At 31.1% G+C, this 18,091-nt stretch overlaps 1 protein-coding gene across 1 annotated transcript; it reads right to left on the bottom strand.

Annotated features, from left to right (window-relative positions):
* On the bottom strand, positions 1 to 15,407 carry LOC142637258 (GDSL esterase/lipase At5g45960). The gene is made up of 6 exons (XM_075811538.1): positions 15,071 to 15,407; positions 14,182 to 14,312; positions 7,065 to 7,298; positions 4,042 to 4,312; positions 1,666 to 1,855; positions 1 to 198 (listed from the first exon to the last, which is right to left on the bottom strand). The coding sequence occupies exons 1-6, from the start codon at positions 15,327 to 15,329 to the stop codon at positions 78 to 80; spliced, it is 1,206 nt and encodes a 401-aa protein (XP_075667653.1). The 5' UTR covers positions 15,330 to 15,407; the 3' UTR covers positions 1 to 77.
* Between the last annotated feature and the right edge of the window lie 2,684 nt (positions 15,408 to 18,091).

Here is an 18,091-nt window from a genome sequence, read left to right as displayed (position 1 = left end):
TATGTCGTTCCACTAAACAAACTGAAACATGGTCCAAAACAGTATTAATAACATTGCTTTCAAGCAAAAAGAAAAAGCTAAAAAAAATTCGAACTTAAATCTAAAAAAGAAAAAATTGTAACAGAGAATCTGAAAAAAAAAATTGTAACAGAGCAAGCCCACCGAGGAACACCTTGAGAAACAATCCTGGAGCCACCACTGTGACGGAAGGTAAAGATTATGACAGGTTAAATAAACTATTGATCTATTAAAAAAAATTAAAAAAAAAAAAACACTATTGAAAGGTTTTTATTTTTACGTGTTTTTTTTTTTTTTTTGAGGGATTTTATTTAAGTAGCTCTAATTAATGAAATGATAAGTTCATATATGGGAGAGACGGGAGTCACGGGACCTTGTTTTATTCCTTTACTGTTGGCTTTAATAATCAATAAGTTACTTTTGTTTCTTGTTTTTTAAAAAAATAGGGTTATTATAAATTTTATTATATAAGTTTTTGAGACTTTTTATGCCTCACAATTTATAAAAAGTAATTAGGTTGTATATGTATACTTTATTCTAGATGAATTAGTATTTCTTTACTATATCATTAAAGCCACATCAATCACATCTTCTGTTGTAAGATTTTTATGATAAAATTGATAGTATTTTAGTAATTTCTTTTTCAAAGAGTTAATTAGAAAATTCTAAAATTACTATCAATTTTAATATAAAATGTTTATAAAATAATTTGACAATTATTATGATTTGTGCAACATCAACAACATAATAAATAAATAAGTGAAAAAATTAAATAAATTATTTTAGGCAAAATACATTAAAATTTTCAATTAAATTCAAATATTTAGTTGCATTAACCAATTTAACATAATGCAATTAGGTGTTCTTAGAAAAGATAATACTATTTGTGTTTTATAGGTACTAAATTTCTTATTTACCTTTAATTGATGCCAAAAATACTTCAAATTTCACTACATAAGTGAAAGATTTACAAATGGAGATGTCAAAAAAAAAAAAACTATTTCATATATTTAGTTATTAATTGTTAAAGTACATCAATCACATTTATTGACATATTAATTTGTAAACATTTTATAGTAAAATTTATAGTAGTTTTAACATATTCATTACCTTTTTGTTTTATTATTTAAAAAATGACATATAAATTTGTAAGACCTATATACTATTAGTAAACGTCTACTTTAACACTACTTAAAATTTTCATATCAGTTTCACAAATAGTTAAGGTAGAAAATTAATTTTAATTAGACTAACATCGCTTTCATAGGAATAAATTATAAACACTATTTATATTATATACATTATTGGTTATGTTACAAACAAAACATGTGAAATTTCTTCATTTTTCCCATTAATCTTAGAGGCAATGATAATTCCATTCCCAACAATTAAATTAAAAACACGAGTGAGATTAAATCAAACCAATCCATTACGGAAAGAAAGGTAGAAGAAAGCTTTCACAATCTGCTCTTCGAACAAAGATCACTGATATTGATGGCCGCTGGAATATATTTGTTTTACACTTTTTATTTTATGTCTGGACGTATTCATATTGAGCTTTATTATATAGGAGCTAGGAAGTGATAATCATATGATTAAATCAATCTCTGCTTTGCAAGCAATGATCAATTGATCATTAAATCTTACCCGCTGGTGATGAGATCTATTGTAGAACGAATGTCCTTAAAGATAACGTTGTATGCCATTTCAGTAGGATGTATTGCGTCCCAAAACACATACTTAGAAGCATCAGTGCACACGATTGAAGCTCGATTACACAAAATTGATGTTTCTACATATCCAGTTCCACAACATCCGACATTAACCTCTTCAAGCCCTACAACAAAAATCACAGCTGATCAGTGAGTTGTGATAGTACTAAAGTTCTAAAAAAAGAACTCAAGTTAGATTTAGGTATGATTCTCAATGGCCAATTTTTTTTTAGATGTGGTAAAATTTCAACTTATGATTTTCTTATTATAATAGCTACTTGTATCCTCATGCATAAGTACGGATAGATTCAATTTTTTTTTTTGAGAAGAGATCCAAATTATTCATAGTATTGGCTCATATATTTTTTTAAATCATACATTTATAAACTATGTAATGATTTCTCATTATATATATGTATATTTATAAAATTTAGAATTTAATTAGTTTTGAACTTTTCAGTTTTTGCATATCCAATTATTCACTTGCCGCATGTCCATCTAAGTTTTTAATTTTTGTGGCGAAAAATTGGACTTTAATTGAAATTCAATTTAGAATCTAATTGGATTTAGATTATTCAATTTTTACACTCAATAATTCACTTGGAACTAAATTAAAATTAAATTGGACATATGACACAAAATTGAGAATCTAATTAAAATTTAGTTGGATTTTCTCTAAGTTTTGACTATATATATATTGGAAAATTAAACCTAATCCATGTTGGATTATATGTTATATGACTATGTTGAACCAATACCTAGAATACTTGAGTCACGACGGTAGTGATTACCTAGCCTAATACTTCAGCCTTTTTTATATCATCTGGTATATGGGATGTAAATTTATTAGGTAGTCTAGGAGTATACTCCCTCCTTCTCACATGGGAGTGAGACTCATTTCTATATAAGAGATAGAGAGTATACTCTTGGAGTACCCAATAATGACCCATATTTGACGGTTACTAAACTTCCTCTTCCTGCGATGATTGTGTCTTTGTGATGACTTGTCATGTGGCATTGGGTATTCTTTTCTTGTTTAAGATTAGTCATGTTATGTCTCACAATGCATATTGAGTTATTTTGAGAAACTTTGTGCAACATTATTGCAACTAGCTTGTAACCCCATGTATATAGATGGATACACTTAAAGATTTACAATAAAATGCATAATGTAATTCTTATATATAATTTGAATACTATTGATAGTCATTTTTATATTTTATTATCTCTTTAAAAAATTTTGTAAGGACATTATTAGGTATAAAATATAAATTATCCATATTTTTTTTTATTATTGTGAAGCACTTTTTTTTTAAACAATTCATTTATTCTAGACTCTTTGATTTTTGTACTTAATAACTCACTTAGATAAAATATTTATGATGTGGTCTCACATTTAATTCTAAAATTAAGAAATAAAAAGTTTAAATAATTTAGGATACATGATACAAAATTAAAATTCTAATTTGAAATTATAATTTGAGTTTCTCTCAGCTTAACCTAATATTATATATATATATATATATATATCTAGATTATTGTGATTGGAGCATTATACTAAATTAGCATGTAACTCATACAAATGCATGAATGCATTTAGAATTAAGCACAATTTTTGTTATAAAGATATAAATAGTTAGTCAAATTATTAAAAGAAAATAGCATGTAATTCATGCATACATATAGATACATTTAAAATAAAATACATTTTTTATCATAAAAATATAAATAATTAGTCAAATTATTATTTTTTAAAGTAAACATAATTAGTTACATATTAAAATTCTTACTTAAATTTAATACTACTTATGATCTTTTTTTCTTTTTTTTTCTAATTTTTAATAAGATGGAATGTGTGATGATCTTTGTTGTGTGGTGATTTTTATTAAGTATATGTGATTGTTTTTTTTATTTTATTTTAAATTTTATAGTTCATTAATATTAGATTCTTATTTTTTTGCATACATTAACTCACTTGACACAAAGATTAAAAATTTTAAGTGGACACATGGTACAAACTTAAATGGATAATTATGATATAAACCTCACATAAATTTAGACACATGATGCAAAATTGGATTTTAATTTCAAATTCTAATTGAACTTTCTCTAACCTTTGACTATTAATATATATATGCCAAAATACCAATTGATATATTTTTGGTGTAATTAGTGTTCAAATTTCATACATTTTAATCAAAAATAAGAGATTTAACTAGTTTTTTTGAAAACGAAGGAATTTAATTAGTTGAGCTAACTGGAACCCTCTTTATAATCAATTTTAGAGTTACACAAAAAATTATCTACTCACCGTATTTTTCAGGGTATTGAACCATGTCGAACAATGGTCCATATATGTCAACGTAATAGATTTTGGCACCATGATTTTCTGAACTTTGTTGCATATCATTCAATTCAGTTTGAAGCATTTGATTATAATCTCTTGCCACAGAGGAATACTGTTCGATACAACCACGTTGGGTGAAAGTGTTGTTGGAAGAAAAGGTGTCAACAATTGGCAAGCAGCCCATTGGAGGTAGCCCAACCACCGCTATCTTTCGAGCTCCTTCATCCCACAAACCCTATAAAGCATAAACACAAAAATCTCATCAGATTTGCATAACATAGGATATTCCAGATTGTGACTTAAAATCTGTCATTTTTTTTTTTGAGAAAGAAAATCTGTCCTTTAATTCAACGAATTCCTCAGGTTGCCTTTAGAAGTCTTTGAATTAATTTGGATGATTTTACTCATCCAAAACTAAATTTGGTGATTTTTTTTTTTTTTTTTGGGGGATGGGATAGGTGACTAAAAGTGTTTCTTTTATATAATTTTATTTGAGAAGTATTGCGACTTACAATTACAAAATTTTTACAATATTTAAGGGTTATGTTATTATTAGTTATAATTTGAACTTATTATTGAAACTAAGTTTTTATCTATTAGTAACAGTCGGTAACAACCTGACATTAAAAATTTGTAATGAAAGTATTGTAAATGTAACATTTCTCATTTTCTTTAACTTAGGCAACTCAGCTGGATAAGTGGATATGGATCTTTTGATTGAATTTTAGACAATGCCAGCGATGTAATATGTATATGTGTGGGGGAGGAGGGGGGACATTGCAAGCTAAAATCTTAATTCACTCCAACCCCATATCATCACTACTTTCATTGCTCTTTGTCAGCAGAGACAGCCATTTAGTCCTCTTACCTTGTGGTCCGATTGTGAAACTTGTATAGAGCATGAGATGTAAGGGAACATCCAAACGTGTATGGATGTGATTGGTGTTGGTCCCCGCTTGTAGTACTTGAAGGAGTGAATGCTAATATCTCAATTCTACACTTTATCTTTTGAACTCTCTAAATATTTATTTTTCTTTTTTTCCTCTTTAAATATCTTGTATCATTTTGTATTAGAGCTAGGCATAGAGAAAAAATCATTTATATGTTTGGAGAAACTGAAACTGATACGCTATCATGAAAATTATGTAGGAAACAAGGAGGGTGATGAACAAAAGAAATCAACTAATTAAGGAGGGTGATGAACGATTAGGAAGACAATGGGAGTTTTATAAAGTCACATTATTTTAGCTTCGTACAAGCCAACTTTTAGATCAGATTGAAGACATTTTTGTAAGGTCACACGATAGTACGATACACGTTCTTTTAATGGAAGGAAGTGGACCATTGTAAGCGAAACGACCTGGGAGGATCAAGTACATTGTACAACTACAAATTCCATATGGGTAGTATTTATTACACATGCTGTGCTCATAAATGGTGATTTGGGTGCAGTTTGAGTGTGTGTGAGAGAGAGTATGTATAACAGAATGTATGAACGAGTTTTTACCCAATTTCAGATAATGCCAGTGAGGGAAAGGGCCGACTTTAATGGGTAAGGAATGATACGAGTATGAGTTCACGAGGTGTAGTTGGTCCCACATGGGCAGCACTTGAAGGAGGGAATGAGTGGGACAGTCCTTTGAGAAACATTAGGAGCTGAGTTGTTAAGAATGGAAATCAAGGAATGAAGTTTGGTAGCTGAATTCGTGGTCAGCTAGGCCTCCCAGAAATTAGGTAAGAACAGAGAAGGGAAACAGAGAACAAAGAACATAGAAACAATGGCAATTTGATTGTTTCTCCCTTTACAACCTGCTAATCTTTTATACATTGACCCAAACCACACCTTCTAAACCCGTGTCTGTTACTTCCCAACTAAGCCCAACCAACTAAGCCCAACTTCCTAACTAACTTCTAACTAACTGACTTTAGCCCAGTCCTTATTTCCCTATCGTGTACATTAACGTGTACATAACCATCAAATCCACTATACAATATCAATACTGAACTACCAATACAATTGTATTACCACTATATTATATTACCAATATACACCACCCCAATATATCCCTAACATGAGTTTATTTGTTTCTGTTCAGGTTAAGCTCTTAGCCTAAAAGATTATAATAGCTCACGATTATAGAGATTAAAGAGTGGGTCCGAATTAAGTTTAGGTTAAAGACTTTTGTATGAACTAGTTGCAAACCCACGTCATGTAATGTGTGTAAATATATAATTATTTTGTAATGTAATATAATTAATTCTTTGAAATTTATCGAAGATAATATATTATGATTGATTGTTTTTAAAAGAAATATACTCACTTAGCAAATTCGTGTTTTAACAGTTAATACTTTTCATTTAGTCAAAGCTATGAAGGCAGAGAAGGGATCAATGACCGAAAACATAATAGAAAACATTAAAAAAAAACACATCAATCCAAAGTGGGGTTGTCAACAAATACAAAAACTCATCAACCCAATGCAAACCAGCGAGAAGGAATTAAAAAAAAAAAAAATCCATTAAAGAAGAGAGCTATAGGAGAGAGTAATCACCTTTTTTCAAGGGAAAAACATGGACTAAATGAGAGAGAAATGTGCAAGGGGAGTAATAACAAATTTATAAGAAATAAAATTGGGATAAAAAAAAAGTCAAGAAATGAAGGGAAAGAGTTGGAGGAAGAGTGACGATGAATAAGAAAAGGAAGGATGATGGATGATTGAAACAATATTAGACTATACATTTATCTCTATCTAGGTTAACAGGACATGCTAGTAGACTATACATTTATCTCTAGTAAACCACAGTATACCATGACCAAAAAATATAATTTCTCCTAATATTCAATTTATTATACTTGTCAATATAAAAGGTGATTATGTTTAACTCACAATATATCCTTAGTTAGTAGCTATATGCTATGCAATGACCAAAATATTTTATTTATATCTGTTTGATAATAATTAATAAAAGTGGCAGGAGATGCAAACCTGAATGAACTCTTTAACCTGTTGAAGTAAGAATTGCTGGTAACTTGAGACATTGTAGCTCCGTCGTCTAATTGGTACAGTATAATAGTTGACAACGAAGTCGTTTGTACCAGCACTGATGACGAACAATGCTTTATTGATATGATTTTCGATTCCTTGGTTTCCAATAGCTGGCTCAATTTTTTTCTTATACTCTCTAAAATTGTCCAGTTGCTTTGATATTGGAATTACATTCTGAAACAAAATAAATCCACCCAAACGGGTGATTTCGACTTAATGTCCAGACAAACATGTATAGAAATTAAAATAGCCAAAAAAAAAAAAAAAACCCTTGAGCAGTTGGTGAAAAATTGGACAACATTCGGTCATTACATATAGAAATTAGGTATATACTTAGATTTACAAAATTTAGTTACAAATTAGTTTGTAGTCAATGGCTACAACTCGCACTAAAAAAATTAACATGACTATATATTTTAAAAATCTAATTGTTCAATTGCAAGTTTTTAATGTCTGTAACATGCATGTCAAATTACATGTCAATCAGATGTTATTTATTTGCTTTTAATGTATAATTTTAGATTACAAAAACTTGAAATATAAACATTTAGTTGATAACAAAGCTATTGATTTTTGATATTTTAGAAATTTTGCAAGTATAGAGGATATAAGAAGAAAATGTAATCTAATAGTGTATTTTTTCAAACTCATATCTAATAAAAAATATTGAATAAAATTGTAGCCAAACTTTATTCATACTATATATTCCATTGTTAGAGTTGGAGTTTTGATTCAAAAAAATTGATAGCTACATACTTAGTAAAGTCATATTATTTGTGCACTCAAGGGTCAAGGCCCAAGCTTAGACCCAGAAAAATTGGTCTTACATCCATTAAATTAATAGAATTTGAAGGGAAATAACTAGACCCGAACCAACCTGTTGAAATGCCGAGTCAGGCGGGTCAATCAATACTCGACCCTACTTCACAAATTTTTAAAGAAGGGATCTTATTAAAAAATAAAAATAAACCTTTTGCTTATTAATTTTTTTTAAAAATAATTTGAAGGTATTATGCAAATTTTAATCTGTAACCAACTTTGCATGATCTAACACAAGATAAAAAGAAATTTTCAATATGTTTTTTGAACTCTCTTTATTGGTGCATGATCTTTTTTATTTTATTTTATAATTTGATAATCACAATAGGGAATGGGGAATATGTAAACACTAGATGTCGTGAACACACCTTAATTTTCTGGCACACAATCTCTTAATCATTTTTATAATCATAGTTGCTTTTTAATCAACTTTTAGTATTAGTCCATGAAACAATTTATGGTGATGATATACTGTACCTAAAACAAAAAATAAAATTTATGGTCTACGAAATTTAGTCATCTTTTTTCTTCATTTATTTATGTTGATAATATTTTCTGTAAGCTATGAATTGTGTAAATTTAAATAACTATGTATTATTTAAATTTTATTTTTGAGTATTTTTTTATTTGTTCTCTTATTTGTCAGCAAAGAAATCCAAGTACAACATTATCATATTATTATTATTATTATTATTATTATGCATGAGAAAATGTAGGTCACCCTATAACCTAATTAACCTAACCAATATCCTTGTCAACCCGACTCACTCGCAACCTATTTAAAAGGTCCCATTTCCAACTGAAACCCAATCTAACTTATTGTAAACCGATTAGCTCAACCCAATCAAATTGCCAGGTCTACCCAAGCCCATCCTTGGCGGGCTTGGCCTCACTATACGGTTGTACTACTGTACTATTTATGTTCTATGATTGTGATATACATTTTACTTGTGTATTGCTAATACTTTTTGGTCTTACTATATATATATATATAAAGAATATTCATACAAAAACTCAATATATAGAGAATTTTATTCTCAAATTCCAACATGGCATAAAAACCAAAACTCCAGCTTTTCGATGTTGCCATAGTAGTGATTGTCTTCTCCGAAATTCCTTTAAATACAATCAACATGCTTCATCGTTACAAGACCGCTGCCCTTCTCAAATATCTTAATTCGGAGCCTCTATATAAACAAGCCTCCATTGTGCAATATTAAATCATCTTTATTGCATTCTTAATTCCAAAAAATATTATATATTCAATATAAATGCTTGTGAGGTGTGGGGGGTAAGAGCCGGAGTTCAAGTCTTCAGGAGGGAGCTTAACACACATATACACTTAAATTAGGCTAGAGTAGAAATTCTATCTTGTATATAAAAAAAAAAAAAAAAAAAACTTATCACAATTCTCTCTCTCTCTCTCTCTCTCTCTCTAGGGACTTGAAGAAGAAGAAAAAAAAATCATATAATACCCTTATATATAGTCTAAAGATTTGAATCCAAGTTAACATTTCTTTTTGGATCTATTGGGGTACATAAGTGAGTGATCCATGACCTCTTTTGTTTTCGTACCTATCTAATTAGATTCTTCAATGTTAAAGATATATTAGACATATTAGCTTAAGCTCACTTTGCTTGTACTAGTAGTCTAGGGTTTAGTCATATATATATATATATATATATATATATATTAATGTTAGAGTTCATTGTAATACAAGATTTGTAATACACTTTTATATAATAAAGATGTAACTCTTAAAGGTTTCTTCCATGGACGTAGACCAATAAGGCTTAACCACATAACTCTCGTGTTCTCAGTGTTCCAATTCTATATTTCGCATTTCGCGTCCTCTCTAGCATATATATAACATGGTATTACACTACAAGAAGATTCTTACATGCACACTAACATCTGAAGTCAAAGATGCTTGTCTTTGAATCTAGACTCCATGGCATCACGCGGCCACCATGGCTCAATGTTGTGTCTAAGATCCAAGATCTTAGGCAAATCGTGACTTACTTCTCAGATTTGTGCACATCAAGCCTTCACTTGATGAAACCAATTGCATAGACATGCTCGACTACCTCCCACGACCAAAACCTAGGAACTCAGTCTTCATTGATAGCTACATGTGCTACCATGCGTGGCCACAGACTCCAAAACTTCCTCTAGGCGCCATTTCAAATTCTTGACTCCTAAATTAGCTTTAGGGACATGTGCCGCCATGTTGGCCTTGTTGTCTGCCGCTCTATGAAGCCTAAGAATTTGGCCTTCATCCTAGCTAACATGCACTCTCATGAGCCTTCTGTATATCGGTTGTCACCTGCACATGTCGTCGCTATCACTCACCGTCCATGTGCCAAAAAACTATGTCGGCCTTCTTCTGACTTCATCCATGATGTCAACAAGAGCCACATAAGCCCTAGCCATGTCAGCGTCCAGTTCGCACCACAACACAAGACCACGTTACGGTCTCTATAGCCTGATATGTGACCCGACTCGAACAACCCAAAACCGACCCGAATCGTATACACCATTGACTGACTGTTGTCCCATTGGCTGTTGACTTTGGCCTTTACGTTGACCATTGACCAAAAGTCAAAATTTTCGAAATGGTTTATCTTGCTTAGTTTTTTTTGCGTTGGTTCTAATTTTGGACTTTGTTTCTTCATTTAAAGCTCCAGAATCGCTCAATTGGCACATTCTTCATCATGGTTTCTTCAAAGGCATTCTTCAAGACATCTCCAATGAATCTTCTCATGCTTATCCAACTTCAAGTATTCATCGAGCTTCCGCCTTGATCGATTTTGAAGGAGGTGTTAGAGATATATTAGACATATTAGCCCAATGTAATACGCTCAAGCCCAGTCTTACTTGTACTAGCAGTCTAGGGTTTAGTTGCCTACATATACTCATGTTATAAGTCTTTGTAACACAAGTTATTGTACTACACTCTTCTACAATAAAGATGTAGCCCTTAATAGTTTTCTCTGTGGACGTAGGCCAACAAGGCTAAACCACGTAACCCTTATGTTCTTGGTGTTCCTATTCTATACTTCCTCTTCTGCATCCACTCTAACATATACATCATGATATAACATATTGCGTTGCTAATATATTTAACATAGTATCAGAGCCAAACTTTGTTCTTGGCATTAAGCAAATATCTTTACCCATCAAAGAAGATTCCTACTTACACATCTGAAACCCACAGTAGTGCCATTGCTTGACTTTAGATCTAAACCTCACGTCATCACACAGCTCCTGCAGATCATTGTTGTTGCCTTGCCATAGTGTCTCAGATCATAAGCCTAAGCAGTTTGTGCCTCTCCCTTTCAAATTTTTGCAAATCAGGCCTTCTCTTGATGAAACCATCAACACAGACGTGCCCAATGGCCTCCCACAACCAAAACCTAGGAAGTTGGTCTCCATCGGAAGCTTCACGTGTTGCCATAGATTCTAGCACTTACTCCATGCACTGCCACAAATTCTTGAATCCAAGATCGGATTTTGGGCACACGCGCCACCATTTAGACCTTGTCATCTGCCGACCTACAGAACCCTAGAATTTGGCCTTCATCCAACCTCTCACACACCTCTCTGGATATTTGGCCTTACCTCCACATGCCAGAATTGAAGCACAAACCTAAGAATTTGCTGATGTTATCTAATGTCTCTGATGACATCAACAAGCCATGTCAACAGCCATGCAAGCAAAGCCACGCCAGCCTTAGTTCACCTCCACATCATCGGTTTACAAACTCAATGGATCCATGTGCCTCAACTTAGAACCAGACCGACACAACCCAAAGTGGACCTCATTCGTTGACTTTGATGATTGTCGTTGACTTTGACTTTCAGTGGACTTTGACTTCTTTCATTGACCATTGATCAAAAGCCAAATTTTTGAAAGGGCCTATTTTGCTCAGTTTTTCACTTAGATTTTAATTTTGGAGTCCGTTTCTTCATTCGAAACTCTAAAATCGCTTAATTGACACATTCTTCATCATGGTTACTTCAAAGGCATTCTCCATGGCATCTCCAAGGGATCTTCTCATGCTTATCCAACTTTAAACTTTCATCGAGTTTTCGCCTTGAGTTTTAGGGAGGGTGTTAGAGATATATTAGACATATTAGTCCAATGTAATAGGCTCAAGCTCACTCTTGCTAGTACTAGTAGTCTAGAGTTTAGTTGCATATATATATATATATATATATATATATATATATATATATATATATATATACTCTTGTTAGGGTTTATTGTAACATAAGATTTGTATTACACTATTATACGATAAAGATGCAGCCTTTAAGGGTTTCCTCTGTGGACATAGGCCAACAAGGCTGAACCACATAACCCTTGTGTTCTCGGTATTCTTATTCTATACTTTCCCTTCTGCATTCATTCTAGCATATACAATATGGTATAACACATCACGTTGCTAATATATTTAACGTTCAATATTATTTTTTGGATAATTCGATAATTGGTAGTAAAAGAATTTGAACCCTAAATATTTTTGTTGAAAACATCATGAATTACCAATTAAAATATAAGACTCTTGGTGGATTATTCACTAAATAATTGAATCACTTGAAAGCATTAATTATAATTAAGTATTTAACATCATCCAATCATTTTTTATGCTATCTGATTTTTCAACCTTAAAAATCGGTCATTTCATGCTAAATAGTAAATAAAATCATACAATCTAGTCATATTAATCATAGGATAAAATCCTGAAAAGAATTGGGAGGAAATTATCCTGCAGCAAAATCATGTAATATGAGGTTGAGCTGTTGACATTAGCTTTAAATTTTAGTTTTTAGTTTTTAACTTTTATGTATAATTTTTTAAAACCTCATTTTTTTCCGGCTTTTTCTTACTTTTTTTTAAAAAATTTCAAGGTACAAATATACTCTAATTAGAGACAGACCCAGGTGGGGGCCCGGGCCCCCCCTAGGTCTATTTTTTTTTTAATATAGTTATTATATATTTCATTTTTGTAGTTGGGCCCCCTTCCAAAACCAAAGGCCCCCTTCTCCCCAGGCAGCCTAATTAGTCTAACCAAAATAGCAACCATCCAACCCAAAAACTTAACAAAAATAATAAAAACATTCACAATAGTAATTGTATTTTAGCAAAAAAACTATTTTACCACCAAATAACTAAAAAATTATGTGTTATTAGAGAAATTAAAGCTAAAATTTTTGCAACTACAGTAAACTGGTATAAGTACTAGTTGACTATAGTAAGTTATTAAAAATAAAATACAATATTTTATTAAGATTATATGTTTTCCTTCTATTAAAAACTTAAATTCTCTTTCTTCATTTATTATTTTAATGAGTAGTTTACATTATTTTAAATAAAGTGATAAAAGAAATAAAACATTTGATATTGGATGTATTATAAAGTGGGGTGATAAAATAGGTAAAGTAGTTTTTTCAGTTGTTAAAAGCTAAATTTTTTAGCGCTATCACTATGAATGCACTAACTTTAACAAAAAAAAAAAACCTAGTGAGCCTAGTATTAAAAAAACACATTATTTTGTTTTTGTTTTTGTTTTTGTCTTTGTTGGTAAATGATTGCATCCTAATGTATTTATAAACAATGATTTTGTGTATTTATAATTTTTTAATACTATATAAATGCCTATTTGGAGTTCTTTTTTTCTTTATATTCTAGCCACCGCTAGCTTAAAATCATAGGTCCGTCCCTAACTCTAATACAATTTTATCAAAAAATAAATTCAACGAAAATTCAGATAAGCTATTCTCAAAATGATGCTAAAATGTCGGGCAAAACAGAGAAGGAATTAGCCAAGAAAAAGAAAAGAAAAAGGAAGAGGTTCTCTTTTTGTATATATAGATGCAAGAGAATTTAAAATTTTTGGTGTCCTCTTTATAATGATTGTTCTTATCACATATCAAGATATCAATGACTTTATTTATTTATTTATTTTTAGATGAGATTCCAACCAAGCCTTTCATTTTAGGACAGGAAATTATTTATTTATTTTTATAAGCTAATTAAAACCCATAATTCCTTTTCTATCTAAAAATTTGGTAACTTCTGTTTTCCATGAAGCTATATAATATTTAATTTAAATAAATTTGATGTATTAATAGATAATTGGATGATATAAATATGAAGTTTTACAGAAAGTTTTAATAGTATTATTTCCTAGATTATTTTACCGTGGCGCGAAGAGAGAGTGAAGCACTTACGCTTAGCCTTGGCGTAAGTGGATCATATCCAGAGGCGCCTGACGCAAAGCTAACTCCTGTCACCAGCTCCTGAATGCTTAGAGTTGGATCCAAATACGGTGGAACATACTTTTTTACGCCTAAATACGAAACTGTGCCACACACAACCAAAGTATTCCAAAATCAGTGCACAGATTTAATTGACTTAGTCAAGTTGAGTGTTGAAGATTTGAATTGGTTAGGCAAGATTAATAAGGTGTTCAAGCTTGAGTTGGGCCTATTTCGAGCTCAATTATAAATTGAACTCAAATGTATTAAAAATTCAAAGTTATTTGATCTCGGGCTGTGTTATAAATCAAGCCAAAATTAACCTAAATACTGTCTCAAAACAAGCTCTATCTCAATCTCACAAACAAACCTATATTCGTTTTTAAAAAGTTTAAGTTGATGCAAAAAAGGTCAGAATAAATTGGATCTAAAATATATAAAATGTAAAAATAATAATTTCCATGTAAATATCGAGCCAAATCGTGCCAGATGCTTTAACAAACTTTATTAACAAAGAATGACACAATCCTCTGCTCATGAGCGTATTCCTTGGACTTCTTTTTTCACGAATCCTATATATATGCTTGTTATTATTTATGAAAACAAAGTTTTTCTTGAGCAGGGTACGTTTATTAGATTATCCTCAAAATTAGGTTTCACATTGACCTATTTATAAATAAACAAACAGACGTAAACATGCTGTAATTTTAGGGAGTCGAATATAGTGAGTGTTCATGGCCAACTCCCTTAGTTTACAGCCTCATTTACATTCTTAAACAACACCATTTTTTTTTCTGCAATGCATTAGGAAAACAAAGGAACAAAAACGGAAGCAAAGGAGAAGAAACCTATTAAAACTTACCAACAAAGTCAGTGGTAAGCTGGCCATCACTGAACCTTCCTGTGGGTGTTTGGTTTGCAAAATCTCTCCCGTAAGGTGGAAAATTTGCCTTAAAAATCGTTGATATATTGTTATTGTTTCCTGGATCGACCGTGGAGTCACCAAACACTAACAAAGCTGTGACATTACTGTTCAAAGCTTGACCTATAGAAGTGAAGCATAACAATTGGAGAATGAAAAGAAGAAGAGGCAAAGAATATTGTTTAAAGAAGAATTCCATATTATCAGAACTTGATAGTAGAGCTAAGCAAAAACTTGCAGATCATGATGCTCCTAAATATGGTGAATAAGGCTGCGATATCTTAAGAGTATGAGGTCATCCAATTGGCTACTTGGCTCGTACCTATTGAATTGTCATGACCAATATACCCAGTCGGTGAGGAGAGTTGACTAGTTTTCCACATTTTCTATTCTCGTTGGTTGCTGGGGTTTGGGAACCAAACCTTCTTGGTTAGTCTTAGATTCTCAACTACTACTACCAAGTATGGCCACACAAACTGTTTTTCAGTTACTTATATAGATATTCCATAATTATAGTTTAACAACCAGAATCAATTCTAATTTTATAACCAGGCTGACTCAATTTAAAATGATTAATATTAGTAGAATTTTTAATGTTTAAATATTAACTAATTATTATTTATTCAGTTCCATAATATTTTAGGCACGGCTTAGTTATATTTATTTCACGGAGATTATTCTCCCGAGGCTTTTGGAGTAATTTATTGATAGTATCTTATATATGCAATTTAATTTGAAAACAAAGATGGTAACTTTGTAGCCTAAATTGCATTCGGCCACTTTTGTATAGGTTCTTCATCACTGTCTCAGTTAACCAATATGTCAATAATTTGTTTTGTAGTTGCAATGCCAAAGCCCCAAAAGCATGTAATTGCCCAATGTATATCTAAGATCTAAAAGATAAAATCTACAAAATATAAAGAAGGAAGAGGCATTAAAAAAAAAATAAAAAGAAGAGACCTACGTACCCAAACTCATCAGAAGCCAACTACCAAATCCTCATCTTCTTTCTTGGTGGAGCGCCATTTTTTTGTTGTTGTTGCGTGGTTGTGTTTTGAAGAATGAATATTATTAACAAAGCTCTGTGAAACCTAACAGTAACAAACAAAATTCATTGTACACCCAAAACAACGTAAGATTTAAAAGATAGAAAGAAAAATTAGGACCTTTTCTTTTTCTTTTTCTTTTTTTGGCTAGGTGGCTGCTTGCCAGCTCCTAACTGTAATAGTTTGTGGGGGGGGGGGGGGGGAGAAGACTGAGTTTTAATTAGTAACCGACTTGGTGTAATTTTGAACGTAAATTCAAAATAGGACAAATTAGTCTGTGCATGAAAGAATGATAAATACATGTCTAATTCGGAGAATATTTTTTTCCTAAAAAAAAAAAAAAATCGGAAGAGATTTTATTTTATTTTATAAAATATAATTTCATTAAGAATCAAAGACAAGCTTCCAAAACTGGAGGAGGCAGATTGTAATTATTACAGGAGAGATTAGCTTTAAAGAGCATCAGAAAGTTTAGTAGCAGGACAAGCTGCTGAGTTTATAGATCTTCTAACTCAGCAAAATTCACAACTAACAAAACAACAAACTTATTTCAAAAGCATTACTAATGAATGTAGAAATAAACAGTCAGTTGGTTCTTCCATTTTAGCCAGAGCTGTTGTGGTTCTGCTACCTTTGCCATGCTCCTCACTATTGATAATTTATGTTCTAGACTGGAGGCCCAAAACGCATAAAAGTTAATAGCCCAATGAAGACTAACCTACTTCTCCAATTTGCACATACAGATGTAACTGTTTATCAGACTTAGCGAAATTGGGCCCGATTTGATAACCCAAAGGAAACTAATTAACCTGACACAAGGTAAAATGAGTTGACCGGTGACCCAGTTTTTTTAAATTGTCATTTTTTTAATTAAAAAAAAGATATGCTTTGTAATTCATTATTTCTTTGTTTAGTTTATTTTTAGGAGCAAAACGTGTGTGCGTTTATATATATATATAAACAAATGCTCGCCACGTCATTATCTAAAAAAAAAAAAAAAATTATATATTATATAATAGAAGTTGAGCTTAGAATGTGATTGTGCCAAACGATTTCACCAAATTGCAGAATTTTTTTTAGATTTTTTAAAAAATATATAATTTTTATTCTCTTATAGTAATTTCTAAGTTGATAAAAATCTTAATTTGATTACAACTCAAACTCTTCATTTAATTCTAGATAAAAAAAAAGTCCATCTAATCCATATATATATTTTAAATTATATTACTACACGTAAAAAAACAACCGTATATACCCAATAAAGTTTATTTTCAAACAAATTATCTTTAATATAATATAAGAGTGTAATTTTGAATAAATTTTCTTTCTTTGAACGTACAACTATTCTTTTTATCAAAAAAAAAAAAAAATTGTTCTCTTGGTCTATTAAAAAAAATCTCCTAGGGAGTGAGTACAAAGAATGCGTTTGGATCCAACTTATCTGCGTTTACGTTTTTCGGTTCACGGTTGAGCTCTTTTTCTTTTTCTCCACGCAGCCCCTCAGCTTTTAAGGGACAAAGGCTACTGTTCATGCACTGTGCATGAACAGTAGCCGCAACTTTTGACCAATTCAACCGTGAACAGTGCACTATGTACTGTTCATGGACCCACAAACTTTACTTTTCAGTAACTTTTTCATTAAAAATGGGTCCCAAGGTATATTCACACGTTTAAAAATTATTTTACTACACTGTTTTCAGTTTTCAGTTTCAGCAAAATAAGTTCTATCCAAACGGACCCAAAGTACATATCTAGATTTTTTGCCATCAAAAAAGTAAAATAAATTCTAATTAAACTTTTTGTCTCAAACTCAAACTCTTAATAATTAATCTTTCCCACCGTGTTACAATTAACCATAAAGTTAAGGAAAAAAAATGTTAATATCAACATTAAGCTTTTGTGTTTATCCAAAAAT

Source organism: Castanea sativa, chromosome 5 (assembly GCF_040712315.1).
Source record: "Castanea sativa cultivar Marrone di Chiusa Pesio chromosome 5, ASM4071231v1".
Lineage (NCBI taxonomy): Eukaryota > Viridiplantae > Streptophyta > Magnoliopsida > Fagales > Fagaceae > Castanea > Castanea sativa.
Note: the sequence above shows the minus strand (reverse complement) of the source record. Positions and strands in the feature narration are given on the sequence as shown.

Coding starts and splice junctions, on each gene's coding strand:
- LOC142637258 (XM_075811538.1), bottom strand. CDS start 15,329: ATGGAATTCTTCTTTAAACAATATTCTTTGCCTCTTCTTCTTTTCATT. Junction 14,313..15,070: donor GCTTACCACTGACTTTGTTG/GTAAGTTTTAAT, acceptor TGTGTGGCACAG/TTTCGTATTTAGGCGTAAAA. Junction 4,313..7,064: donor AGGTTAAAGAGTTCATTCAG/GTTTGCATCTCC, acceptor TATGCTTTATAG/GGTTTGTGGGATGAAGGAGC.